Raw genomic sequence first — 14,352 nt, 5'->3', positions numbered from 1 at the left:
CCTATGTGAGGTAATTTCTCTTAATTCTTTCTGTGAAATTAAATGCTAGGTGGTAAGCATTATAAAGATAATATTAAATTTTTATGATCCCATTCTAAGGAACAGAGTGGCGTGTGTTAGAAACCTCATCACTCTTGCAGCTATACAACATGATAGTCAGATCACTTAAAGCTAGAGTTAGGTTTGCTTTTGTTTTCAGTCCACTGTTTTATACCTTTTCTTCTTTGTAGTCTTTTCTTTTGTGGCTTTTTTTTGTTGGTGGTTGTGTAAGTTTTGTTGTTTGGTATTTTTGTTGTTTGGTTGTTGTTTTTTTTTTTAAATGGTGGCTTAATTGATTTTGCAATCCTGTGAAGAATTAACTGTATTTTCTGCCATAGCTGAATTTAAAATGTTCTCTGTATGTTTTAAAATGCTAAATATAACTGAATTATACATAATTTTTGCATTGAAAAGCAGGCCCCTGAGAAGTGCTTGGGTTTGAAAATGATAGTTTCTTACCCAAAAAGTCCACTTGAATACAAATTTTACTCTAATTTAATTTTTAGTTAGAAACAGTAAATAGTGTCTAGTATGCATAAATATTAAAATACAATAGTAAAAGGAATGAAAAAAATATACTTCCCTTTTTCTGTTCTTGATAAAATTTTATTTTTATTTCTCAATAGGAAAGTACATTTACAATGAGAGTCAAAGGCATTCGATTTAAACCTTGTGCACTTGGAAGCAAGGAACTGTGCTTTGCTTGGCGTGAATTTTCTGATTTTCTCAGAGTAAATTTAACTGCAGGATCACCTGCTAAATTGCAAATTATGGATTGGCCAGAGTTAGAAAAGGTAAATGAAACAGTTTTTGTCTTTGCCTGGGGGAGGGGTTGAAGAGGTGACTGATCAGCAAGTCTTATTTACGGATGCAAAGATGAAAACACTGACGTGTTAATGTGATACTTCTGAAAACTGTCAGAATATGACAGTTGTAGAGATACTTTTTGTATTTTGCTGAGGACTGCATAACACAAGCCAAATTAATTATTTTGCAAGCCAGTTTTATGTAAGTATGTTTCAATGGGACAGTGAATACAAAGAATTTATCATACAATAGCTAACTAAACACATTAACTTTTAAAAGTGCATTTACTTTAGGGTGAACTAACTAACATATGTGTTGATAACACTGTATTCCTTAATCATGTCTTATATTGTTTTTCCTGTCCCATTCACCTTTCTATGTAATGTAAAGTGCAGCAATTTTACTACAGACTGCATCTACTCTTTGCTAAAGATGCTGTCTTTAATAATAGAAATGGTTGACAGCTTATCTTCCTTTACTTGTTACTATTAGATGTAGGACAACAACCTAAAATTTACTTAAAATTTTTTGGTGTTTACAGTCAAGAAGTGGAGTACTGTATTTGTCAGATGGGAATTTTTTTAAACTACCCTTTATTTGTTTGCTTATTCAAGTTATAACGCTGAGTTGCAGCAGGAGGTAAAATAGGTGAGCAGCAGCAGGCACAAAGATTGAAGTGTTGGGAAAATGGAGAAGGAAATGACTGAAGAAAATGGAAAAACAGAGGGAATGCTGTAACTATTTTTACTCTCTAAAAAACTGCCACGGTCTATCAAAATACAAGAAGTTGTAGGCTATTCACTTCTTCAACAAGTAAGAAAGTGCATAAGCATCTTCAGAAGCGTGTCTTTCCTTTGAGTTGTGTCAACATGGGTGACACATTAAATTCAATCAAGACTTGCATGACAAGAACGCAAATGGGAGAATTCTAGAAACACCTTCAAGAACTTCTACAATTCTGACATGACCTTTCTGTTATAGGAGGCAAAGAGTATGGAAAAGGCACATGCTATTGTTCTAGGTGTTCTTGATATGCTGTGAATGTCTAATATATCTGAAACAGAATAGAATAATGCCTTTGTGTATCTTCCAGCCTGTTGCAGTGATTAATGGTAGAGAATTGCTGAAGCCCCTTGTTGTTCAACTGTGTGATGAGTGGGGAAATCCATCCCCTGAACCTAATGTCAAAATCAGCCTTACAAAGAGTAGCAACCTAAAGGTAAGCATAGATCTTTGTGAAATTTTGTTCATGTAACACAGATTGGTGTTTTCTATGGTTTCTTCTTCGTTGTTAAGACATTTTTGGAAAAAATAAAAATAAATAAATAAAGAATGAACATATTGTAAAGATGCAAAAGAATAATTAATCTCACGTGATAGTAATTTCAGTGGAAAATGCAAACAGCTTCCAGGACAGATTCCTCAGCTCCCTTTTATCATAACAATCACAAACATAACAAAATTGCTGTAGTCTGGTATCCAGGTGTCATTAGTGTACTTATTCTTCTGCTCAACCTGTCTGCAAATTCTGTGTGCATCCCCCACTTTATCTGAGGTGACTTACTGAATAAAAATCGTGACATTTTTCAAAGTGGCAACCAAATCATTCTTATCTGGTGATTCTTTTGATTGTGATACATGAATGTATGGCTGATGGTTCTGCATAAACTAATCAGCTGGTCTGCTTCTCACTTGATTATCCATGAGAAGAGCATTGGCAGTATAAACCAATCTAAAACAGTGAGAGTGCATTATCTAACCCAGAATGAAGCAGTTACTCTCCTTTCTGTGAGCATCAAATGGCGTGCATATTGGTCTATATCAAGAAAGGAGTTCGATAGAATTCATAATTCATGAACATTTTCCTCAGTTCAGCTATATTACTCTTGTCTTAATTGTTTTTCTTTTTTCTAATTATATTGCTTATTATTATTCAGGACACTTCTTTACATCTTGGTTTTCATTCTGTCTCTTACCCTAGAAGCTTTGCTTATAGTTAAGAATTTTTTTTAGCTTGCCCCCTGCAAGCTGTTTATGAAGGCAGCTGCAGCCCTCTGAAGCTTCTGATTGCATTGTTCTTGAGGGAACATACAAACTTGATAGTAATGCTCTGTGACTGTGGTGCCTAATCTAAGAGACTTTCTGGTGGTATGCTGGATTTTCAAACGCTATGTCCTTTTCCAAGAAAGACTGGCAACATGCCTTCAAAAGTCTGCATGCCCTTCATCCACACTCCTTGAATTCAGCAACAGTGGAATGATTTCTGAGTGATTCCGTCATACGTTAGTGGAGCAACTACCTGCTTATTTGCTAAACAAACATATTAGGTCAGTATTCATGATTAGCTCGAAGAATGTCTTTAGAGAGACAGAGAATCGCAGGTGTTGGAAGGGACCTCTGGGAATCATAAAATCCAGTTCCCCTGCTAAAGCAGATGCCCTACTGTAAGTTGCAGGAGAACTGTCTTGCCTTGGCATTTCAAATAGAGTGTATGCACAGTATCCCAAAGGTTATGAAAAGCTTCTGGGAACTTAAATTCTCAGATAAGTTGTCCTCTTACATTTCACTACTTGTCCTCTAAGTCTCCTAAACTTGGTAATATGTGGTTGCAGCATGCATTTTCTGTACTCCATTCTCTGTGCTATGGGTACAAAACTAAATGAGTGTGGCTCAGCAGTAAAATCTCCGAACTCCTATGTGAAACCCGGGAGTGGAAATGTGCAAAGCACTGGTTTCTGCAATGTACAGTAATGTCAAATATAAAATGATTTTGCTAAACTGAGTATAGTCTTCAAAAGAGTATATAAAATGACTGACAATTTTCTTAGTGTTTCTAGGAAATCAAACTATATTTACAGTGCTACCTTCCATTTGAACCATTAAGTACACATTTTTTGCCATTGCATTTCTGTGATGACATGGTAGGATAAATTCATGCTTCCATAGCTGATCCATTATCAATCAACACTCACTTTATTTTTTTTTCATTTAGTAGTTTCATTCATGTAAATTAGTGATGTGAGATTTAGGAAACAATTTTGCAAGAAGATTGCCCACTTCACCTATTCCAAGTATTTTATTTTCGTGCATACAGCTAGACATTTAGTCTTCCAAAGTTTATGCTGAAATAGCAAAGGGAAGACAATTTAATGCCAAATACTGTTCAACGACAAACTTTTGCATGATTTTGTTGTGTTATGTCATCAATGTAAAAAAATTGATTTCCCTCTTTAGAGAGGAATTCATTACACAAGAGCTCAGAGTGTGTCCATGGCTTCCTATGCAGTCCTCTAAACTTTAAAGCTGCTATCTGAGGTTCTTCTGATACACTGACAAGGCATTTCTTAGGTAAGGCTAAGACAGTGTACGTGCCCATTTTCAGAAGAAATAGCTTCTCCATACTGTTAGGAATGTGTTAATATTCTCTAAAATTTACCATCTGTTTCTCTGAGAGGATAGATTTTCTGAATCTGCAATGCTGGCATCCATAGTTTCCAAATTCTTTGATTCATAGGAAAGTACAGTGATAGCTTCTCTGCTGTTTAATTTGCAAGGACAAGTGTGACTTAGTGGTACTGTCAATCATAAGATTTCACTTTGCAAGGGGAGTGAGTGTGGCAAAGACAGGGAGCATGCAGAACATGCATCTTGAAGAACACCAGTGAGTAATGGGGAGTTATTTTATAACCATGAGATTCAGCCAGAACTCCTGCAAGTCAGTGGCAGAATTTCTGTTGACTTCAAAGAAATTTGAGCCAAACCTGATTAAAGTACTAGGTAAACAGGAAATGTGTAAGGCATTCGTGGTGTTGTGCTAAAACAGTGCTGACAAAAAGTCACTTATTAGTGTTTGGTTAAATGCCATTTGTTTTGGTGTAGAGATTAGCTTTTGTTTGTCATTGAATATTGATTAGTGAGGTACCATGATTCATCACTTGTAACACTTGCAAGTTGCCTAGCAATCTTTCTTCTTTTGACAATGGGGAAAAGGGAGGAGAGCTAGAGATGCTTTTGTTGTTTTTACTGAAGTTTAATTTTTGCTACCCGGGAACCTCTGTGCAGACTGGAGAAACACTGAAAGGGAATAAACAATTCATAGAAGGTTTTAGAATCTGAAAACATACTCATATTAATCTGTATTATGGATGACATGATAGTATCAATAATAGCTGAAGAAATAACGTCTATTAAATATTTAAACCTATTAATGAATGAAAATATCCTTGTTCAGGTAAAGTGAATGTCTTCAAAAATTGACAGAGAAAATTCTGAAGCATCTTAATATCATATTCATGACAGTGTATCTTTCCCTAATTTAGAGTGCAAAAATTCAAAGCAACCTTTACTCAAATGGAAAGATAGTACGTAGGCGAATGAGATATACACTTTATTCTAAGACTTGATAGTACTTCTGTGTCACTGAAAGAATAAAAAATATTTTTCTTGACAGATTGTTCCTTCAAACCACCAACATAGAACAGATGACAATGGTAGGGCTAACCTGGGAGTTATTAGTATTCATGCACCTAGGTAAGTAGTGAAAATTATGTGAAAAAATTGAATTCTGAAATGTCGCTTGCTAGATATATTTAAGCTGCGCATTTCATAATGCACCTACCAGGAAATTGTCTAGAGATAAGGGCAGACATTTATTAGTTAGATGCTGCTGGAAAGCCACTTAGTGAGCTTTAAGAAATTAAATGCTTGACTAATTAAAAATGAATGGCATCTTCTTTCTTCTTCTGAGAAGCTGCTGCTCCAATCTTCTGAAGTCTAGGTTTTCTTGGCATGGTAAAACACAGCTTATAATTGCCAAGCACTACCTAGTGTATGTGTAAATCATTTAAAACATTTGAAGTTTACAGCCTTTGAGTGACCAGAACTAAACATCATGCTTTTAAAATAGGAACATGTTTTAGGAGTACTGAAACTCCATTTCTAGGTGCTAACCAGTGTTTGAAAAATTAGGTAAATTGTCTAAAAGAATTATAGTGAGGAAAAACAGAAAACCAAAAATACTTTCTTATTTGCAGTAGAAATAATGAAGTCTCATTTCCTGCAGGTTTGTGTCCTGTATCTCTTGCTTCTTCGTGTCTGTCTGGATGCACTTTACACTCCCATGTCCTGTCTGACTTTTTAAATTCTTTGTTCCTTTATTCTCCTCATGCTTATAGTTCTGCTACTCACCTCCTGTAAGCCTGAGGCTTGCTTGAAGACACTAGAGGTTTTTTTTCCTGCATCTTACTATTTTGTCTTGCTGCTTAAGGGTGATTCAACACAAGCTATGGCTAGTTTGGGGTTTATATGTAATTTTTCTTTTTATGTGGAGTGGATAGTAAACCCATGTAGTGAACAGAAATACTGTTTTTCCCATAAAGAAGAAAATGAGTAGGGGCTCTTTCTTCTAACCACTTACTATTTTCTAGAAAGCTGTAGGGAAATGATTTGTGTTCTGCATTTCCATTTCCTCAGTTGCAGTAATTCAGCTTTTTTACATAGTTCTGGCCTTTTAAGATTTCGGTCTCTCTTTTAACTTTTGAATCAACTGGCCTGTCTCAACTGGAAATATATTGAGATGGAACAGCCTAAACTTCGTTTTCTTTGGAAAATGAGTTGAAAGTTATTGTTTTGTTTGCTTGTTTCCTTTTTCTTAGTGAATGCTCAAGATCAGAAATTAGTAGGCATAGAATCATAGAATATCCCATGTTGGAAACGACCCATAAGTATCATCAAGTCCAACTCTATAGAAAGGACTACCCAAAAATCATTATATGACTGAGAGTTGTTCAGATGCTTCTTGAATTCTGGCAAACTTAGTGCCGTGACCACTTTCCTGGGGAGACGTGCTTTTATGAGACACAGATCTAAATAGTTTTGAGTAATTTTAGACAGCATTTCCATTTTAAAAATGTAAAATATCAACAATAAAAGATTGGAAGATTCTTTACGGGCTGACAGGGACCAGGAAGAAGAAGTTAATCGAGTGCCTACTGTAGAAAAGTTTTATGGGAAAGGTCTGTTGAGTGTTTTGTTACAAGTATTTAATTTCCTGAAGAGAAATACTGATTAAAACTTGGTTATGCTTAGCTCATAAGAGCTTTACTTATAAGACCAGATTGGCTTTCGATAGCTTAGAAGCTAACACTAAGTGCTTTTTCTTCTGATGCTAATTAATATTTTTGAGTTTGTACCAACAGGAGTTAATCCGTAACAATATTACAAACTGTGTTTGTAAAGTTCAGAACTTGGTGGATGGTAAATTAGTTATCATTATATTACTGGCTACTAGAAACCACTGTGTTCAGTTGGCAGCACCCTACCTTTTTAGCACACCCAAAAGTGGCTGGGGAATACAGCCAGCATGCAGTTATTATATAGCAGCAAAGTCATTATGTGCTAGCAATGCTAGATGTGTGTTTAACACATTCTCTCTTTGGAAACTGTCAAAGCAGGTTGTTCCTTAGACTGCATTTTAATTAGTTTTGCTTGCTTTCTACCGTACTGTCTTTCACAACTTACAGATAGACAATGAAAGGATCAAGCTAATGAAATATTAAAAATTAAATTTAATAAGCTATCATAGGAGTATCTTAAAACTATGATTTTACTTCATTCATATGTTTCTAATTTCATCTTAACCCTTCTATTTTTTCTCCCCTTTACTACTGATATCTTGAAATTCTCTTAAGATCTTGTTTCTTATGCTTTCATGTATGTGATTCAGATTTGAGGTATGTTGATAGTTGTCTTTTCAAAAGAGATTTTACAACCGTTTTTATGATTTCTTTATATTTCAGGGGAGAGCACACTTTACAGCTTAGAGCTTTGTACAACAAGATTGCATTAGAGTGTCCTGTTATTACATTTAATGTCCTTCCTGATCCTGACAAGCCTATCCGCTTGAATGTTAAATATGACAAAAATGCTTCTTTTCCAGCAGGAGGCACCTTTCCAGGTAAGTATAAAGATTCTATGATAGAAGCCAGTCTTCCAAGGAGATCAGGTCTCTAGCTACCAGTATTTTTCCATGTAAGCAGATACTAGTATACTAATTCTGCTCACTGTAAAGGTATTCTTATATGCAATTTTATAAATAAACCCAGTACTTCCATTCTACACAGTTAAAGGAATGGAAGACTAAGTTGGCTGCTTTCATGAGACAGCTAAAAGATGAGAAGCACGTGAATAAAAGCAACTGTCATACTTCGTGTATTCCATTGGTACAGTGGAGATGGAAGCTAACTTGAGAGAGGCTTCCATCTCACAGACAACATGGAAGAGCGTGCTTTTTCAAACATCACTGAGTTTACAGTACTTGAAGATTTAAGAATAATAGAGAAGTAACATACATAAAATATATGTTTTCAGATGTAGTATGTGTGGTTTAAGTCAACCATGTTTTGAGAGAGGAAGACGAGTAGAGGACTTCTTCAGGAGTTAAAATTGTAAATGTGATATTAAATTTTGATTATAAAAATAGATTAAATTCCTTATTAACAGTCTCATTTAATTAGCTTCCTAATTATTGAATTTACTGGTGAACTCAGGTACAGCTGTAATCATGCTTGAATTCTTCGTACACATCAAAGTACAGTCCTCCTTCAATCTGCAAAGTTTAATTCTGTTAAACAGTGCAGCTTCAATTATATGCTTGAAAGCTACCTGTAGTTCTAGTGTCAAAGTATTCAGTTAGCATTTACAACTAGAATGGTTGCTTTCTTCTGTCTTACACTGCTCTTCTTTTAGGCCATTTAACTTTCTGTGGAGTTTATAGGAAAAACTAAATTACTTTGGTTGGGATTTAAAAGGACCGATATTTTGACTGTAGTATCAGTCAGTAGCAAATGGGGGAGTTAAATATGTCTGTATATTCTACTACTAAGTGTGTCATATTAGTTGTAAGAATAACCAAACCAATTAAGGTTCTTATTCTGAGTCCTTTTTATTACAGTGTGGCTAGTAGATGGGGAAAAAATGGTAGTGGTTTGTGCCTTTTTATCCAGTAGTTCAATGTCTAAAGTACTTTTGAAAGAGGAGGGAGATATGAATTTGCAGTCATGAGGAAATAAATCAACTACTTAACCAGCTGGTGATTGTTCTCTTGTAAGAGCAAGAAGCAGCCTGACTTGCTTTTAATAAGGGTGATAGCCTGGGAAAAGCAGATTTGAATTTAGTGGGCATTTTTCAGAACTTGTTGAATAATCAGGTGCTTTGTTGTTTTTTCCCTAAGTAAGGATTATTATCTCATCTAATTGCAGGAGAAGGAGCAGACTGATTTCCACACCATTTCAATTTTTTGTTGCTTGGGTTTCAATTGAAATGTGGGTTTTGTTTGTTTTTTCCCCTAGGTAGGAATGAGATCTAGAAATTCATCAAGTTTAGTATTTTAATTTTCAATAAAAATAATCCTAAATAATTATCTTCTTTCATTCTGCAGATTTTATGGTTAGTGTTCTTTCTGAAGATGACAATATTATCAGAAATATTAGTCCAGCACGTATTTCTATGAAAATGTGGAAAGGACAGGGCAGCGGAAATAGGATACCAACTGATGTAAGTCATCAAAACATTTTCAAATTGGATATCAAAATGTTAACACAGGACAAAGATTTTTATAGTGGACATTTTCACATTTTTGACTTAGATCAGTATCTTGTTCTAGATTTTAAATAATAAGAATTATTTATCAGTTATAACTGTTTAACAGTCTGCTGTATTACAAGTTGTCAGACTATTCACATATCACTATAGTAATAAAGTAAGTACAGAAATGCTCCTACTCTGCAGAAGTTGAAAAATAGCAGAGAGCTTATTAAAAGTTGAGATCCTAAGTTTGCAAAAAAGAGAGTTCCAAGATTAGGAATATGAAATTAGCATCTAAATTATAGGTAGTCTCATTGAATTATTGTGTGCTATCAGTGCTATGAGGGCTGCTCCAAAAAAGTGCTTTGTATTTTACTATGGTGGCTCATGACATCAGAGGCAGATGTTGGTAGTATGGCAGTAGAGGTTGAACTTTTCCTGCCACTATTCCATTATATTTTATTGCTGTGCAACAAATGGCAGCAAAGGGGCTGACAAAAACAGCATCTGACATGGAAGTGCATGTAAAGCAAAGGAGTGTCATTGAATTCCTCCATGCAGAAAAAATTGCATCTGTTGTCATTCATCTGTGCTTGCTGAACATTTACAGAGACCAAACAAGTGAATGTGAGCACAGTGAGGTGGTGGGTGGTGCATTTCAGTAGTGGCAATAGTGACAGTGGGTTACCACCTACTGGCAGATTTTACCAGCTTAGCATGCAAGCTCATATCTGGCAAAAACATGTAGCTAATAGTGGTGACTGTTGAAAAATTGTGTTTTGTAGCTGAGAGTTTGCTGTATCAAACAGTGTTGTTGTGTTTTTTTATGTCTGTTGTAGTTTCAGTGGAAATAAATAGGAGGTATTACTTTCAGAGTGACCTACATTCAAATCATAAAGACTTGACAGCATACTACAACCAAAGTACATACCAAAGTATGCAATGTTATTTATTCATTTATTCATTTTTGCATATTTTCAGGTTACAGCATTTAGCTGTAGTAAAATAAAGGATGACAAGGAAGATGGCTTCTTTTATTTCAGGTATAGCAGCACTTAATTTGTAATTACTGATGCAGCTTATTGTGCAAAATATGTAGTTTTTGATAATAATTTTGTTAAAGATTTAGTGTGATGCAGTGCTATGAAATGTATTAGCATGTTGTGATGAGTATGAGAATTGTATTCTTCCCAAGATATGTTTGACACTTGTTTTAATGTGAGAAGAGAGAATGAAAGGGAATCTAAGGTAATATATTACATGAGAAATGCTAGCAATGCAAGTAACCTTCCTTAATTCTCTTTAGCATAATGTTCAACTGCTGTAGAATTGCAGGTAAGACAAAACAGATTGAACTCTGATCAAACGCATTCTGTAGCTGTTAGTCTTGAACCACAAGTCAGCCAGAGATAGTGTCTTAAATGACAGGCAGTAGGACCAGAGTTCATGATATGCTGTCATCTGGTTGCCACATTCCTTATAAATCTGTGTCTGGCAGGCATGCTATGGCATGGGATAAGTTGAATAGTTGTAGTCTTGGTTGCTGCTTCAAGCTATTGTATCCAGATTTTAGACTTCCCTTCTGTTTTTAGAATGTAGTCTTTAGGATCGCCTGTATGCAGCAGATACCAGTGTTTCACAGCTAAACCTTTCCATTAAAAAAAAAAAAAAAAAAAAAAAAAAAAAACACAGAGGAACTTTGTTTTCCTGGGAAGCAGGTTAGACAAAGCTCAGATCCAAAGTTCTGACTCAGCATGATACACAATGTAAATTTACCACCATCTGTTATTTCCTTTGTTATATTCAGCCAATAATCTGCTGTTTGGGAAAGCGATATAACTTTCATTTATTCAGTCTTTTAGCTTCTCAGATAGTGTTCACCAATGTAATTTATTTGTATATGAAGACTTCCATGTAAAAGTTTACAACTAACACAAAAAAAACTGCAGTAGATCTCAGTAGGAGTTGTAGCTATTTAGGCATGGTATTTGGTATTATTACTAAGATCTTAGTCTTTAAGACAAAGGCATTCAAGATTTCACAACCTTTTAAATCTGTGTTTGATAGCTGTAGCAAAAGAAGACTCCAGAATAAGGGTACAGTTTTGCTTTTAAGAGAGCAGAACTTTCTCTGTGGCTAGTAGAACGTTACAAAATGAACTTCTCCAGAAAGCAAGGATCAATGCAGATTTCTATCAAGTATAAGATGCATTTCTATGACATTGCTTATTCTGAGAAACACTTGGTAATGGATGTAGCTAAAACATAAGAAACTACTAAAACATTATTAAGACACGTTGTGTAGCGTAGTTGTACCTTCAGGAAAATAAGTACATACCACGTTCACCTACATAGTGCATAGGGAAGCACGTAAAAGGTGAATGTGATAGAAATTAACTTGCACAGAATTGAATTTGGAATTAGAAAAATCTTGACATCATTCTCTGTTATTTCCTAGTAGGCTGCAAATGTAAAACTCCCTAACTTTCTGAGACATTCGAAAGAACTAACAGTTTATAGAGACTAATCATTAATCAGTACTTTTAGGAAAGTATATGTTACTCATTGCTGCTAGTGTCTGTAATGACATCACTGTTGACCACCTGGTTTCTCTCTTGTTTGTGCGTCCTTGGCATAGTCACTGATGATTATCATCTTCTTAATGCTAGATTAGTAACATTGCACCTAATGCAATCTTACAGTTTCTATAACAATATTGCAATTTCTTCTTTTTCTAAAGCTTATGTCTGGTTAGATGTTGTTCAGCCACACCAAGATCTGTAGCAGATTATTTACAACTCAATAATGCAGTTAATGCGTCCTGACAAGGCAGATGCTACTTTAAGACTTAAACCTGGATAAAACGTAGAAAAGAAAGTAGAACTGTGCTTGCTCTTTTTGATGTACAAAAAAACCATGCCCTAATCTGCAGATATATTAAAACTTTGAGATTATTTATTTATTTTAGATTAACCATTTCTGGGAATCTTGAACCTTATTCTGTTTCAAAAAAAAATTCAGACAAAACAGATAAAATATATCTTGAAAGTAAGAATCCAATTCTGAGCCAATTCAAGATTGTCACAAGTCATAATCTCAGAACATTGTCTGAATCTTGTTCAGAAGCTGTTTGCATCTCGTCAAAGGTTTATAAGTATTTATAAGTCACTGCTATCCATTGTGTTCTTTGGAAGACTGCAGCAGTCATCCAGGTTACTACCTGTGGCCGTCCTTGGTGAAGTTGTGTTTCTATCCACAGAAATGCAGGCATCTGTCTTTCCTTCATATTTTGATGTTAGGGATTCTCTCTCGATATGCTCCACCTTGCCCATTGGTGATGACCCAACTTTGTATAATTTCTGTGTAGCAGAAGGAATCATCTACTCAGATATTTATAAATTCAAGCCAAATGATTGAATTTTGAAAGAACTTGTTGTGGTAGAAGATCTAAATATCTTTGCATTCCATTTCAGTGGCTTTATGAGAATTCATTGGACTCATTGTGAAAACAGAATAGACTTCTAAATAATGGGGCCATAACAAACGTCCTGTCAGTTGATTGAGGCAAACTCATGAGGGCAATTTTCCTCATCCGGTTTTCCAAAAAACTTACTCTAGAAGAATTCTAGAAGATTCTTGAGAAATTTCTGTGGCCTTCTTGTTGAAAGTTATTATGGAGGAGTATTACTTATTAACATATTACATACATAATATATATATTACATATACTAACAGAATTCTGCCCAGTTAGGAAGACTACTCCAAATTTGAATTGTTCACTTGTCACTTCAACTTTTGATTGTTTGTTTGTTTGTTTTTTTATTACTTTAGGGATAAAGTGATTCCAGAGAGAGTGGGCACTTACAGTATCCAGTTTACTTTTGCAATGGATAAGACAAACATGCTCAACAGTGACCAGGTTTGAAAGTATAATTAATTACATGTAGCCACGATCATGTAATAGAGAACCATCAAATACTGTGGTACTGTGCAAAAAAACTATATTTCTGTAACTAAGCAGAAATTTGGAAGAGTAACAGAACTTGATAATTTGTAACCTAGTACAACTGCTTTATGATCATCCTAAATATACTTCAAGACTGTCACTAAATTTCACATGTATTTGTTTCAGTGTTTTTTGAGCAACTGCTGTGTGTAGGTGAATTACCATGAATTCTATCAGACTTCATTTTGGTTTGTTTTATTTTATTCCTCTTTCTTTTCTGATAGATTATAGTTGAAGTTGTACCTAATGACCCAGTCCGCTTGTTACCTGATTCTTTACCAGCTACTCCAGCAGTTTCCAATGTGCGAGCAATCACTAGCCGTACTCTGGTCAAGGATTTACACCTCCACATAATGGTAACTATACTTTTATACAAAATCATTATTAGGGAAATATGACCACTAAAAATGAGATGATTTTTGCTGCAAAGCATTGCTATTGTCTTGTCTTCTGTTTTAAGATATTAATAAGTATGGCTAAATCCATTAAATGTTTATTTTATTTTAAATCACAGAATCACTGGTGTTGGAAAAGATCTCTTTAGATCATCTAGTTCAACCACCAATCCATCACCACCATGCCTATTAAACCATGTCCCTAAATGCCACATCTACATGTTATAGTAATTGAAAACAAACCTAAAAAAAAGCCTTTGAAGATTTAATTTAAAGTATATTAAAAGATTCTTAAACTAATGGCAACAGACATGGAGAAAGCTTCTTTGGTTTCTTGTTTATTTGTTTTTTTTGCCTCAGTCTTCACTGGCAGTCACTCTTCTCACTCCTCTCAAGTCTATTTAGTCCCTTTAACCTCAAGGCAAATTCCGCTGTCAATGAGTATTGGATTCAAGACCTTTGGATCAACCTTAAGTCTGAGGGACCCTATGAAATGCATTCCAAGATCCTGAGGGAACTGGCT

The 14,352-nt window shown here is 34.9% G+C and overlaps 1 protein-coding gene across 1 annotated transcript in view; it reads left to right on the top strand.

Annotated features, from left to right (window-relative positions):
- The window catches only part of SMCHD1 (structural maintenance of chromosomes flexible hinge domain containing 1), a 76,477-nt gene that overhangs the window by 44,010 nt on the left and 18,115 nt on the right, over positions 1-14,352 (top strand). The window contains exons 29-36 of the mRNA XM_085220836.1: positions 666-833; positions 1,940-2,065; positions 5,297-5,376; positions 7,644-7,801; positions 9,284-9,399; positions 10,411-10,472; positions 13,260-13,347; positions 13,659-13,790. Of these exons, the coding sequence (XP_085076962.1) occupies positions 666-833; positions 1,940-2,065; positions 5,297-5,376; positions 7,644-7,801; positions 9,284-9,399; positions 10,411-10,472; positions 13,260-13,347; positions 13,659-13,790 (930 nt within the window). The remainder of the gene's footprint in view (positions 1-665; positions 834-1,939; positions 2,066-5,296; positions 5,377-7,643; positions 7,802-9,283; positions 9,400-10,410; positions 10,473-13,259; positions 13,348-13,658; positions 13,791-14,352) is intronic.

This window comes from Meleagris gallopavo, chromosome 3 (assembly GCF_905368555.1).
Source record: "Meleagris gallopavo chromosome 3, MGAL_WU_HG_1.1, whole genome shotgun sequence".
Lineage (NCBI taxonomy): Eukaryota > Metazoa > Chordata > Aves > Galliformes > Phasianidae > Meleagris > Meleagris gallopavo.
Note: the sequence above shows the minus strand (reverse complement) of the source record. Positions and strands in the feature narration are given on the sequence as shown.